Genomic DNA, 14,561 nt, shown 5'->3' on the forward strand with positions numbered 1-14,561 from the left:
TCCCAAGCTTTGCACAATCAAATCATGCGGACCACTGTTTTTCTCATCTTTGAGTTGAGGGATCGACTTGGCAATGTCTTCTTTCAATCTATACACATTGAAATTGGGAGTTACACAAACCCAGACGGTAACATCAAAGTAGTTATGTACTTCTTTGTATATATACTGTGCGAGAGTTGTCTTCCCTATCCCCCCTGGACCAACAATTGGAATGATGGTCAGGTCCTTGTCACAGTAATCACCATGAGTAATGTTTTTAATAGTTGTATTTTTTTTCATCCATTCTCCCATAAACTGTAGGATCTGTAAACTCTGAAGTGGTCATAGGCCGACTGATAGCAAAACCGCTTGGAAGAACAGGTGCATGCCCTGGTTTCTTGGAAAACTCGGCATTGAGACTCATGGCAATGTACTGGCCAATGCTGCGATTTGATTCCAACAACTCTAGATTGAGTATGGTAGAGACTTTGGCACACAATGGCTTCAGCTGTTCGACAATGCGCTTCATTCTTTGGGACAGATCCACCCTATCGAACTTCAGCTTTGGTGTTTTCATCGTATCCTCCCTCTGCAATACCCTGCCGCAGGAACAGGTGCAGCGGAGGAACTGGCTTCCTGCATGTGCACATGACGCTAGAGTTAGAAAACTTGTACAGTACAATATCCTAGCAGTATATAGAAGGGCATGTTAGGAATTTGGTAGAAAATTAGAGATGGATTTTACAGCAATTTATAGTTTATATTTAATCCAATTGGGAGGAGTATTTAGTACTGGATCTCATCGTGCACTAGGGAAGAACGTTGCTAGAGCGATTTGACGAGCAGCGAGGTGGCTGAGCCCGGCCAAGAGGTTGGCGTTCGCGGCGGTCTGGCAGGCTCGCCGTGCGCTCGTCCTTTTGGCCGAGCCTCACGGCTCATTGCTAGACACGGCGACGAGCTGATGTATATATGGTCAAGAGCAAGGGCTGTTTAGCAGGGTGTGTTCTTTTTTTATTCACTATTTTTTTTTCACGAACGCGCAAAAAGATTGCACGTCAATATATTAGAAGGAAAAGAGTTCTTGATACACAATGCAATCAGCTATATAGGCTTATGCCAAGGGGGGAAGAGAGAAAAAAACAAAACAAAAACTGCAGCTAGGTTTACTATGGCGGCTAAACGCAACTCCGATCAGCGGGAAAGGATAGAGCCACATTACTTATTTCTTCACTATAATCTGGTTGTTTACCCAGAGAGACATATTTGCCTTTTTTTTAAAAAAATGTTTTAAAAAGTTTTACTCATTAAATAGGGATAAGGAATCAATCTACACCGTTAGATCGTCATACTGGAAGTATAAATTAGAATTGAATTGTACCCTAGAGTTATCACCACCGTACCGTCATGTTAAGGTGCAAAAGAGAGGCATGGAAAGTGTTTACCGATGTGATGGGTGTTGCCGCGAGCACTGGGAGAGAGCTTGTGCATGCAGCAGTTGCTGGCAACAGCCTCCTCGTCGGCGGCGGCGTGGAGAGTGCGCGACGGCGACGAGCCGATCTGACGGTTCATCACTTGACCACCACCAGCGCACGAGGAGCCGATCTGACGGTTCTTGTCTTCTCCCGACCGCCGACCGTCAGCGTCAGGGTGATCATCACCAGCGCACGGGAGGAGCACTAGGTTGCTCGCGACGCTGAGGGCTGTATGGCGAGTGTTGAGGAAGAGGTTGTGGACGACGCAGCCCTTGGCGTGCTCGTCGGCGGCCTCGCAGGTGCCGTCGAGCTCGTCCTGGATGCGGAAGTAGTCGAGCTCGTCGAGCACGTCCTCGGCGTCGACGCGTCGTGGGCGAGGCCACGCAGCTCCAGGAGCAGCTGCCTCAGCGCGGGGCTGCGGGCCTCCCTGCCGCCGGTGCCACGGGCGTTGTCGAGCATCCCCTGCGCGTACAGCAGCTCCATCTTGACGGCGCCGACGTTGGGGCCGAGCTCCTTGCTGGCCACCCACGCCTCCACGAACCCTCCGGACAGCGGGCTCAGCGCCTTGCTGACCACCCGCCGCGCCGCGTTCACGGCCACCGACTCCATCGCTCGATCTCCCCCCCGGCGCCGGCGATTGAGCGGCCGGAGAGCGCAGAATGTCACTGCTTCGATCGTCCACGATCCCCGGCTGCCACCAATCTCCAAGAATGTGCAGGAACGAAAGAGACGACAATGCGCAGAGAATAGTAGTGGCAAAGCACAAGCTTAAGCTTTCGTTTTGATTCCATTCTGCTCTGCACCTTTACTCTGATCAAAGACAAGCCCCCCTGGCACTGCACGGGATGCCGGCATCGGCATCTGTTCGCTTCGTTCGAGATGGTCCATGTCTGGGCACCCGATGCCACAGCAAGCCAACAAGCAAGCGCCTGTTCGATGCCAGCTCCTTCCCTTTGTGCTGCGTAACCAAGAATTTTTTGTTCATCTTCAGGCTTCAGCTGCTTCTGAGGAAGATAGACAAAGCTGGTTTGCACAGTACAAATTTTGCCTGCCTTGAGAGCAGCAAGGGAGCCTCCTTCCCGGTTCGAGACCAACAAAGTTGTTTCACAGTAGATGAGGCGTTTGTGCAAAAGTACTGCAGCTAAGCTTCTGTTACTCCAAGCATTATCCATAAGTTGGCTAAGATAATGGCTCCTACCTAAGCTAAACTTCAGAAAATGACACAAGTTATTGTGAAAAGCATTGCGACGCCGAAATTGTGACGGAGTGGCTATGTGTGTCTGGAATTTGAAAAAAGAATCAGTAGAATGCTCTTGAATGTATAGCCAAATTTCTTTTTCTACTAGAAATTGGGCTAGTTGAAAAAGATTAAATTTTCTGATTCTGGCAGACAAAGCCAGCAATAGAGATATAGATAGATCTGTAGAAACCAAAGTGGAAGCCAGCAACACTGGAAGGCGTGGACATGGGTAAGGTGGCATCAGTTCTTGAGCCATTAGCTGCTGAGGTTGAGTTAAATGTATGATTTTCACAGCAAACTTGTAGTACCTGGGATGCCTAAACATGCCGAAACTTACCATCTCACGGAATGTTTGGGCTTTATATCCGACTCATTTTCTCGGCGCGGGTTTGTTCAGCCCATGAGCCTCCTACAACGCGTAAGCCCATTGGTAGCGATCCAATCTTGGCTGTTTACGATGGACTCCAAAGCTTAGCCGGACCGTTTGCCCATCATGCGGCCGAATGGCGCTCAACGGCTCAACCCACCAGCGGCGCCGCGGGACGCTGGTTCTACCACTTCGGCTGCGGGCCGTGATCGAATGGTCGTGTGTAGCAAAATTCCTGTTGGGCTATCGATCGCCCTGGGCGTAGGGGTAGGCATTCGGTCAGACCGAAAATTCGGTTTAGGTCTTTGGTCTTTTTTTGAAAGTTCGGTCATCTATAGTGCAAGACCGTTCGGTCTTGAAAAATATTGAAGACCGATCAATTCGGTTTCAGTCTCGGTTAGACCGAAATTTTAGAAATATTCAGAAGAATCGCACAAATCCTCAATAAATTTCAGATCCAAAAAGATCATACACATCAAGAAAATTCATAAAAATCCCAGATCAGCTTTCTTCACTATCATATACTCATCCAGATCGGCTTTGGCACCGCTCGTCGCCGTCGGGGTGGAGGAGGCACCATCGGATGTGCCCCCGGGGTGGAGCCTCCACGCGGCTCGGGCTTGGCTGTTGGGGCCTGGGTGTCCACTGAAGCCACGCAAGAAAAGGAGGTCGTCGTGGTGTCACTTGTGAGAAGGAGGAGGAGGAGATGCTGGGACGCTGCAGTCGTGCAGAGGCACCAGCGACGGAACAGGACGCCGATGTGCGAGAGAAAACGAGGAGCGCTCAGGTGGGGAGAGTGTGAAAAAGAAGAGGAGCGCTCGGGTGTGGCGGCTGGGTGGATGAGGAGAAGGAAACAGAGAGGGAGCTAGGGTTTTATTAATGTTGGACTTGCTTTCTTGGGCTGATATTGGGCTTTCAGTGAAATTCGGTCAATTCGGTTAACCGAGGGTGATGACCGAATTAACCGAATAAAATTCGGTCATCTAGCACATAAGACCGAAGTACTGACCGAATTTCTCGGTCTCGGTTTTTTCGGTTCGGTCTTTTTCTGCCCACCCTTACCTGGGCGATCACCCCTCCCCATATGGCTGGCTTTCTTTTTTGGCACCGCATTACTTTCCTATTTTAGTAAATTTATACACCTAAAGTTTGTACACCTCAAGTTTACACATTTAAAGTTTATACACCTAAACATTAGAGATTCAAAGTTTATAAGTCAAAAGTTTATATACCCAATTCAAATTTGAATTTGAATTCAAATACTTTTTATATATAGTATTTCTATACATCTAAAGTTTATACACCTCAAGTTTATAGACCCAAATTTTATAAGTCAAAAGTTTATATACCCGATTCAAATTTGAATTTGAATTCAAATATTAATTTGAATTTGAATTCACATTTTTTATATATAGTTTTTCTATACATCTAAAATGTACTGACCCAAAGTTTACATACCCGATTCAAATTTGAATTTGAATCTGAATTCAAATATTAGTTTATAGACCCAAAGTTTATAAGTCAAAAGTTTACATACCCGTTTCAAATTTAAATTTAAATTCAAATATTTTTTATTTATAGTATTTCTATACATAATTTTTTCCAACTTTATGTTTTTTATTTTTTTAAAAAAATTATGGTGTAGTAGGAAGAGAAGAAGGGGAGGAGGAAGGGGGAGAGGAGCGTATAGGGGATGGGGATCGATCGCTCATTAGCGTCGCCCCGTGTGTAGAGCGCTTGGATGGAGGAGACAACGATCATTAATCGAGACACCTTCTTTTCTCGATTCCATCAATTTACACCTTCGTAGCGACTTAAAAGCCAATACTTAAAAAAAATTAAGTTGAAAATATCTTAAATTTAAGTTTATTTTTCTCCTTCCAAATGTTCCAGGTGGTAGTAGAAAGAGCTTCATAAAACAAGAGTGAGGAAAGGAAATCCTCTGAGTTTGATGCACCTCTTTACTTTGGATTGGCATAGGGTCAGAGTTTGCAATATCACGCGAATACGAGCCTCATTACTTACCCATATTTTCTAATAAGGCAAAATGGTTTATTAGGAAATAAAAGTTAATTTCTAGGTTAAACTTTTATATATTTGTTCGTAACGACTTAAAAGCCAATGCTTAAAAGAATTAAGTTGAAAATATGTTAAATTTAAGTTTAAAAATTTAAATTTTGGCTTTTGTTTTGATTTATTAGGCCAAACGATGAAGTTCTACCTCGCTTATGGCAATCATGTTTACCGGGTACGGTATTCTTATTAGTTTTTGAAACTATACGGCTTTTGGGAAATCTGAATTTGGTGCCGTCCGATGTAGAAGCCATTAACATACTCTGCTTCACGGTTTTTTTTCTTACTCCCCGTGTGTTTAGTTCACGCTAAAATTGGAGGTTTAGTTAAAATTGAAACGATGTGACGGAAAAGTTGGAAGTTTATGTGTGTAGAAAAGTTTTGATGTGGTGAAAAAATTAAAAGCTTAAAGAAAAAGTTTAAAACTAAACAGGCTCTGTTTGACTTTGACATACTCTGCACTTCTGCAGTCCGCTTGTTTGGCTTGAGACCAACGGATTCGCAGTTGTCACTCACCGAACTCATTCTTTATTTTGAGCTGTAGCGATTTTATGAACAACGTGGCAAACCTTAGGACGCTCTCTTGTTTTAGCTTTGACAGCAGCTAGCTTCTGTTCTTCCAAGCCTATCCATATGTTGGCTAAAGAATACGCTTCCAACATAAGCTAATCCTCCGAAAACGACGCAGGTTTGCGGTGGCTTTCAACGGAAGGGGGCGGCACGCTGCTAGGAACGGATCGAAAAACGGGAAAACGAAGGGGAGAAAAACAGCGGGAGTCGTAACGAAACCGGCAGGCGCACTGCCGAGCGGATCGACCCCGACGCGCCGCATCACCACGCGCTCCGCCACCGTCCCGCTCCGACCGCCCGACGGCGACGCCTCGTCGCGCCTCCAGATTTTTCTTTTTCTCCCCTCTTTTCCCCCGCGCGCCAGACACGGGCGCGTGGTGGTGAGAGCGTGAGGCGAGACGAGATAAGGCAGCGCGAGGTCGGGGGGATTAGCGGATAGGATTACCACTTCTCAATACCACCCGCGAACGAGCGGGGCCGTCCACTACATTCTGAGGTTCAGCCGCCTCTGGTTCCTACATAACCTCAAACTTTCATTCCCTCTTCACCAGTTCCCCTTAAACCAAACACACGGTTGGATGGTCATGGAGATGACGACCATTGAATCGACCAAGCGAGCCCGTCTTTTACGACATCTTCGTTTTTTGATTCCATCGCTGTTTTGGGTCTTTTAAATTTTTTAGCATACCCACGTCCCATAATGTTTGATATTGGTTAGTGCACTAATCAACACCACCGGGTTAGCCATACTCTGTTTGCCAGTTCGTTTTGCTTGCTCTGTTTAACATACTCTGCAGTCAGCTTGTCTTACTTGAGACCAACGGATTCCAGATAATATCACTCAGTGAACTCGTTCTTTATTTCGAACTAGCTGGTTCAATGATTCTAGAAACAACTTGGCAACCCAAGCTCGTCTCCCATTTCGGTTTGACGGCAGCAAGGCTTCTGTTCTTCCGAGCGTTATCCATAATTCCATATGTTGGCTAAGAATACGCTTCTTACTTAAGCTAGACTTCGGAAAAAGACGCGAGTTATTAGAAAAGATTGCTGTGGCTTAATGGCGTGGCAAGAGACAGAAATCGCAGGCTCCCAGCACACTCCCGTCATAAAAAAAACGAAGAGAAAAAACAGCGGGGGAGCCGTATCGAAACCGTCAGGCCGTATGGTGGATCCGAATACATAAGCGCCGTGCCGCCGCCGTTCGATTCGATCGATCCGACGCGCGCGCCGCATCACCACGCGCGATTGCGTGGCAAGCTAGCTAGCGACCGCTCCGCCACCGTTCGTCAATCGTCACAGCCTCCCCCGCCCACGACGGCGACGCCTCGTCGCGCGCCTCCAGATTTTTCTTTTTTACCCTTCCCCACCGCTCGCGCGCGCGAGAGCCAGCCAGAATCAATCGCGAGGGTGAGGCCGGCTGCGCGAGACGCGGGGGGCCCCTGGGCCCTGGCGTGGCGAGACGAGACGAGATAAGGCAGCGCGAGCGAGGTGGGATTAGCGGATAGGGCTTACCACTTCCCGACACCACCCGCGAACGCGCGCGCGGTGATTCCGTTCCACTTGCGTTACTACCGGGCCCTGCGAGGGCAACTAGGCAGGCATGCAGGCAGGCGGCTGTCCGGATCACCGGAGAAACCCACCCGTTGTTTTTCTCCTCCCGTTTATTTTCTTTCGCTCTCTAATAGTCTAATCTCTCGTACGTCGCTGTCGCTAAAAATCCCGGGGGCGGCGCGACGTTGCGCGTGGTGTAGCGGAACTGCGTGCACAGCACAGGCACAGCAAACAATTCTCGGTGTGGTCATGATGCCTAGTACTACTATAGTAATCCTTCCCGGTCCCGGGGTTTAGCAATGAACTTGACACGACGCCGCTAGTTCGGAAGCAAGCACGTTCACGCGCCGTCCGGCTCGCTGGACTTGACGTGTGGCGCCGGCCGGCGGCCGCGCGGCTGCTCGATCGCGGGATCGATCCGTTCGTTCATGGAGGCAGGCCGAACCCGGTCTGACCTTAGCTTGGCCGCGGCGGCTTCTGCTCCTGACGCCGTGACGCGTGCACACTCTTCGGCAATAATGAGCCTCCGAGTCTCCGACGTGTGGCCAGGAGGAGAGAAAACCGTAGCGTTCAGAGACGGCACCCGGCTCGCCGCAAAGCGTATACAGCTTCACGGGACGCGGCACATCAACCTGTTCAGTGGCGCGACTCCACGGGCGGCACGCGCGCGATACCTGCGCTGAGCCCTACACGTGTGCGACTGCGTGGAGAGGAGACAGTGCTAACCGAAATAAAAACCGTGCTACTAGTAGTAGCAGTAGTGAAATTGAAATATGGAAACATGATTGCACAGAGCGTGTTTACTACTCTTATTGCTACTAGTACGTGTGTTTGTAGAAGACCGGCGGAAAGTGTGAGGAGGGTGACAAGGGGAATCCGGAATCCCCAAATCCAAGCGCACGGATTTTTGGAGGTCATGTGGGCCCAATTTGTTGGCACAGGTGTCCGTAGAACTATAACAGCTCGGTCTTTTGTTGCATTTGCGTGTACAGTACTACTAGTAAAATTGTAATGGTCGTGTCATGTCGTTCTTGTTTTACTTCCTGTGAAGTTGGCAACACCCGACGAAGGATTTTTGCTGTTTTCCTGGTGCAGATTGCAGAACGAAGCAACAGTTTCCATGTCGTATAGTGGAGTACTAAGCAGTTCGTTAGCCAAACGAAGTTGAACTAAGCATGACGACGGTTGAGATAAACCTCCACACAAACAGGCAATTCCCACAAACAGCCTCATCCCTTTACTTCGGCCAACATAAAAAGGATACTGCATCCGATGTGGCATTCTTACCCGAAACAGAGTCTCCCAAAATAAAACAAACCATATCATCTACTGGTAGATTAGTACTCAAAAGAGCTAATCTACTCAATTTTACACGTCACATAGTCAAAAAAAAAAACTAGAAAAAGCCAAACTGAAAGAAACATAAACCATAGCCGTGCAAGCAACGGGGCCCACATAAACCCCCCAAAAAAATCACGCAATCCATCCATCCCTCCATCCGCAGTCCGTTCCCTTCTTTCCCCTTTATAAGTAGCGGATGCCACTCCCGCCACTCTGCCTTACACAAAACACATCAAACACACCAAGCTCAGACAAGAGAAGAGAAGAGAAGCCAAGAAATCATCATCATCTCACGCATTTCTTGCTCGAATTCCAGCTCGATTGAGCATCATGGGTTACAACGAGCTGATTCCGGGGTTGCCGGAGGAGGTGGCGAGGGAGTGCCTCATCCGGGTGGGGTTCGACCAGCTGCCGGCGGTGCGCCGCATCTCGCGCCAGTGGAAGGCGGAGGTGGAGTCGCCGGCGTACAACCGCCTGAGGAAGGCGGAGGGCCTGGCGCGCCCGGCGCTCGCGCTGGTGCAGGCGCGGCGTGAGCTCGCCGAGGCGGGCCCGGCGGCGGACAAGCAGTCGTCGGCCGGCGGTGTGCCGGGGAACTCGTACCGGATGGTGCTGTTGGACCCGGCGGAGGGGAGGTGGACGCCGCTGCCGGAGGTGGGTGGAGCGAGTGGGAGCTTGCCGCTGTTCTGCCAGGTGGCGGCGGTGGATGGCGGTGTGGAGGGGAGGAAGCGGCTGGTGGTCGTCGGCGGCTGGGACCCGGAGACGTGGGCGCCGACGGACTCGGTGCTCGTGTATGACTTCCTCACGGGCGCGTGGCGCCGTGGCGCGGCCATGCCGGGCCCGCGCCGGTCGTTCTTCGCGTGCGCCGCCGTCGGCGGGAAGGTGTTCGTCGCCGGTGGCCACGACGAGGAGAAGAACGCCCTTCGATCGGCGCTGGCGTACGACCCGGACGCCGACGCGTGGGCCGCGCTCCCCGACATGGCGGAGGAGCGCGACGAGCCGCGCGGGCTCTGCGTCGACGGCAAGTTCCTGGTCGTCGGCGGGTACCCGACGCCGGCGCAGGGGCGATTCGTCGGCTCCGCCGAGTGGTTCGACCCGGCGACGTCCACCTGGTCCGCCGTCCAAGAAGGCTTCGTCGACGACGGCGCGTGCCCGAGAACCTGCAGCGCCGCCCCCGAGGCCGGAGACCGCATGTACATGCTCCGCGACGGGCACCTCGTGGCGCGCCACGGCGCCATCTCCTCCGCCCCCGCGGCGTGGCGGCCCGTGGCGCCGGTGCCGGAGGACGCGCGCACCGCGGCGGCCGTTTCCGTCATCCCCGACGGCCGCGTCGTGGTCATCGGGTCCGACTGCCACGGCGGCGACCAGACGGTGTACACGCTGCGGGAGGAGGCCGGCAAGCCCGCGTCGTGGGCGCGCGCGCCGGCGCCGCCCGAGTTCTCCGGGCACGTCCAGGCCGCCTGCCTTCTAGAAATCTGAAGCGTATTACAGAAACTAAATTCCGTGTATAATTGTGTATACATCTATGTACATATCACATATGTGTGAGTAGCAGAGTTCGAGTTTGTACAGCAACTTTTGCGAGGAAAAAAATGGTTAAACGAGTGTATCAATTTTGAAATTTTTGATCAAATGACAGTGTATGTTTGTAACAAACACACGCCTTTTCGCAGCTTGTGTTTGTTTGTTTCAGTACAGTTGGAGTGTTCGTGGCTTCTAGAAACCGTTTCGTTGCAAAAGGCAAGCTACTTACCTCGAGCGGAGACGCTCTGCTTCGAGATCGCAGTGTTTGGAAGCTTCTGGAATGGCTCAAGCACAGCGAATCTGACAATACGACGAGGAAGTAATGAATCCCCTTTGTCGTATCCGAACACATCCTGTGTCGTCTTCTCGCTGCATTTACTGCTGCTCCTTTCTTTCCCATTCATTTTTTTTCCAGGGCCAAATTCGCACTGAATTCATGCCCACAAGTACAGTACTCCCTACTCCTGAAACACAGGAAAAATCCCGTTGTGCATAGGCCCTGTTTAGTTCTAAAGTTTTTTTTTAAACTTCCAACTTTCTATCACATCAAACCTTTCACACACACAAATTTTCTATCACATCGTACTAATTCAACCAAATTTCCAAACTTCAGTGTGAACTAAACACAACCATAGTTAAAATCTAGCTAAATAAAAGCAATTTTACGATTTTTAAGGAGGTGCTAGGAGATACCATTACCTATTTACTATGAAACTCCACATATACAGTAGAAAAAGTAATATAAAATTGCTCGCTAAGTCAAGATCCCCGAACGCAGAAACCCGGGTGTGTGGTTTCCTGTCTAGTGGAGGTGAACATTTTTTACTCAAATCTGCAATTAACCCGGTGAAAGAGACGGATCCAATCCACTGCACCCGACACCTGAGCAGCGCGGCAAAACCGCGCGCGAGCCACCATAACCGCGATAAGTGGGAAGAATGCGATAGGGACACCATCGGTGAAGTATCCCTTCCAAGCCGCCAGCGCTTGCTTTGCTAGCTTGCTTATTATCCGGTTTTTTGGAACGGCGGCTGCTGCTCGACGGATTGGTCGGCGAGACCACCGCAGCGCAGCCAAATCCACATCCACTCGCCCGCCGCGTACGTGATGACGACGCCGCTGGTCGCGGTCGGGTGGATGGATATGCGCCGGGAAACAGCCGGCCGATCTCCTTCTCCGTGTGTGCTCAATTAATTCCGCGCGTTGTTTGGATCAGATCGACGTCAGTGTTTTTTTTTTTTTTTTGGTCTGATTGGCCTGTTGAGAATAGCCAGAGGGGTGAGAGTGAGGCAGTGCTTTGACTGAGCACTGGAGCAGTGTGGTCGGCAAGCGTGGAGGTCAACGAGACGTGATAACTTGGAATTTGCGCTGTACTACGACGGATTAACTCTGCTCCCTTCTTTTAAAAAAAAAATCGAACTAAAAGATGACCCCTCCTGGTAAAATAGACAATCTTTTTTATCGAGATTTGCTTATATAGAAGGGGTCATATTTTCTATTAAGTTTTTTTATATAAAAAGAGTATTTACTTTGTCCTTATAAAAAATTAAATATAATATATGATATCTAGTACTACAAATGTGTACAATCTTTTGTACAATCAACTGCACCAACCGGCATGTAACCTACCCGCACAACTGCACAAGGCCTACCCGTCTAGGTGACCGGCACACCGAGGACCGCCGATGGCATGCGTGCGCACAGGGAGCAGGGAACAATAAACATCGATATGTAAGGGCTTGTTTGGTTTGAAGTCAATTTTTACCCTACCAAAATCTTGGTAGTGCCAAAATATTGGTAAGTTTTAGCACTATCAAATTAGGTAGTGTTGAATTTAAACTATTGTGGACAAAATTTGGTAGCAAACCAAATATGCACTTGCTACTATTGAAGTTACTAAAATTTTGGTAGGGCAATAAGTTGATATTAAACAAAACACGAGATAGGGGTGTTATTGGCTGATGATTAGGATTGGTCAAATTATGTCTAGATTTTTTTTAAAGGACGAAGTTAGTACAGTATTGTTTATATGCCCGGTTATGTTTAGCCGTTTATGGCGAGCAAAGAATCAGAAACCGTAATAGATAAAATGAATACTCCCTCTGTCCCTGTATATAAGGGATCATGCTATTTTAGAAAGAATTAAGAAAGTGGAAGAGGGTCAAATCATTGACAAAAGATGGTGATCATTGAGGAAATAAACAAGTAAAAGTAAAGGTTGGAGTGGTATTTAAACTAGTACATGAGTTGATGGATGGAAGATAAAATATTGACTAGGAATCCCAAGATCCCTTATATATTTGGATAAAATATTAGAACAATATCCCTTATATATTTGGATAGAGGGAATACACATCAATAAATAGCACGTGTGAGTCAGTGAGTATGCGACAAATTTCATAATGAACCGCACCAAAGTAATTACTACCTCCGTTCTATTTAGATCCTAGGTTAGTACAGTATATTTTAAAACGGAGGAAATAGTACTCCCATATAAAAAAATATAAGAAGCAACCATTTTTCCGATGTTTTATAATACAAGACATGTATATATATACATGCAATTAACTAATACTTTTTTTCCTATAAGTTTGTTTTTCTAAAATACTCCACCCTTAACATATCTAATTCCATTAGTGTATGTGGTGTATATCATGGTGATATAATAATATTTTTTTAATCTTTAGCTTAGTGGCAGTTGCGTCAAACTCCTCCGTCCTAAAATATAAGAGATTTTAGAAGGATAAGACATTTCCTCCATGTCTGTTCGTCCAAAATCGCTTATATTTTAGGACTAAGTAAGTACTCCCTCCGTCCCAAAAAAAATACATTCCTAGTATCCCGAGGTGGAATTAGTGGAGATAGAGAATAACTAAAATGCCCTTAATAATTGAAAAAAAGTAGTAAGAATGACGTAGATAAAGGGTATTGAGGGAGTATATTTTATTTTGGTTCGAAGGAAGTACCGTGCTAACCATACTGTCAAAGCATGCAGCACCAACGACAAAGGTGGACCTCGTTTTTTGAGCGGAAAAACCCACTATAGTTTGGATTGCAACCTTTGGTCTATACTAGCGCTGGGCTTTCTTGGGAGGGCGCGATCTATCCTAAAATCTGACTAAATTGGCCCACGGCACCATATTATCCGCTCTTTGTTTTGAATGGGCTACGAATGTTTCTGGTCCATTAGGCCGGTAGCGAATGGAAATTTAGGTGGGTCGCAAGCCTGCAACCCACAATTTCGATTAGAAAATTGGGAGTAAGTCCACTTGCCGTCCCTCATCTTTACGTCGATTTTAATTGATATAACTAAACCGCAATACTAGAAATTTCCACCACTCATCTTGACAAAGCCACTCGAGTTAGGTCCCATAACAGTATGGATGGTTCTTTTGGTTGACGTAGTATTCTAGTCGTTTAAAAAGAAATATACAACATGTGGGGCTCACATGTAATTGGACTTCAACCTCTACTCGCGTATCCCCTCTCCTCCCCACCCCTCTACCTCTCCCCTCTCTTCCCTAGGAGTTCGTTGGCGGGGAGAGGAACAATGACCGACGAGCTCATCCATGAGAGGCGGCATCGACGGTGGGAGGTCGGTGACAAGGGGTGTCCAGTAAGCGGTCGGTGGCGGCAGACAATCATGCCAAGCGTGAAGAACAAGCGGTGGGACGCACCAAACTAGGTGCCCAACGATTTTCGTTCCTGCCCACCCACACCAGAGCCATCGGACGCGAGGAAGAACTCCCTCACCACGCCAGTGCGTGACAACAAGAAGGAAGAATGCAGGACGTACCTCCCCATGATGGAGACGTTGAACCGTGCCGTGGAAAGGTCGCCAGATTGTGATGCGTAAGGTAAGAAGTGCAGGCGGAGGACTAGAGTTGTGTTATCGTCGGGCGCCACGGTGGCAGGTAGCCAAGCCAGTATGAGAAGTTGCTCGTGCCTACACGCATTGTGGCTAGAGAGTGTACAAATGGCTCACGTCAGGGTTGCTGAACCTGGTAACGTTGTGGGAGAACTTTCCTAATAGATTGCCATCGTCTGGGATGAATGTGCGCTATGGTGAATCGGATTTCACGACAACATTCCAACCGGCGCCACAGGAGAGGTAGATGGAGAATTGTGAAGAGAAGGTTGCCTGCCCATTGAAAGCTGAAACCAAGCTCAGAAAGAGGAGCAACAATACGATCACAACAATCCGCACGACTCATCCATCGTGGTGCGAGATGTGGCAGCCCCCGGCGACGGCGAGTGCAAGTAAATTAAGCTCATGAGCTACCTACTTGTCCATGCTGTTGCGGTGGTGATGTCAGTCATGGACTCTATGTCAACAAAAACCGCTCTAAAAACCATTGAGGGAGTTATTTTGCACGATTTTAACATTGAGGGAGTCGTTATACCTGTTTTTACAATTGAGGGATAAGAATAAGATCTAACATATATT

The 14,561-nt window shown here is 48.4% G+C and overlaps 1 protein-coding gene and 1 pseudogene across 1 annotated transcript; one reads left to right on the forward strand and one right to left on the reverse strand.

The window, feature by feature from the left end:
* Positions 1–187: 187 nt before the first annotated feature.
* LOC127775488 (uncharacterized) lies at positions 188–2,161 on the reverse strand (annotated as a pseudogene).
* Positions 2,162–8,810: 6,649 nt separating this feature from the next.
* On the forward strand, positions 8,811–10,223 carry LOC127775487 (F-box/kelch-repeat protein At1g80440-like). The gene has a single exon (XM_052301740.1). It carries the CDS (start codon positions 8,924–8,926, stop codon positions 10,067–10,069), a length of 1,146 nt encoding a protein of 381 aa, XP_052157700.1. The 5' UTR covers positions 8,811–8,923; the 3' UTR covers positions 10,070–10,223.
* The last annotated feature ends 4,338 nt before the right edge of the window (positions 10,224–14,561 follow it).

Source organism: Oryza glaberrima, chromosome 6 (assembly GCF_000147395.1).
Source record: "Oryza glaberrima chromosome 6, OglaRS2, whole genome shotgun sequence".
In the NCBI taxonomy this organism is placed as follows: Eukaryota; Viridiplantae; Streptophyta; class Magnoliopsida; order Poales; family Poaceae; genus Oryza; species Oryza glaberrima.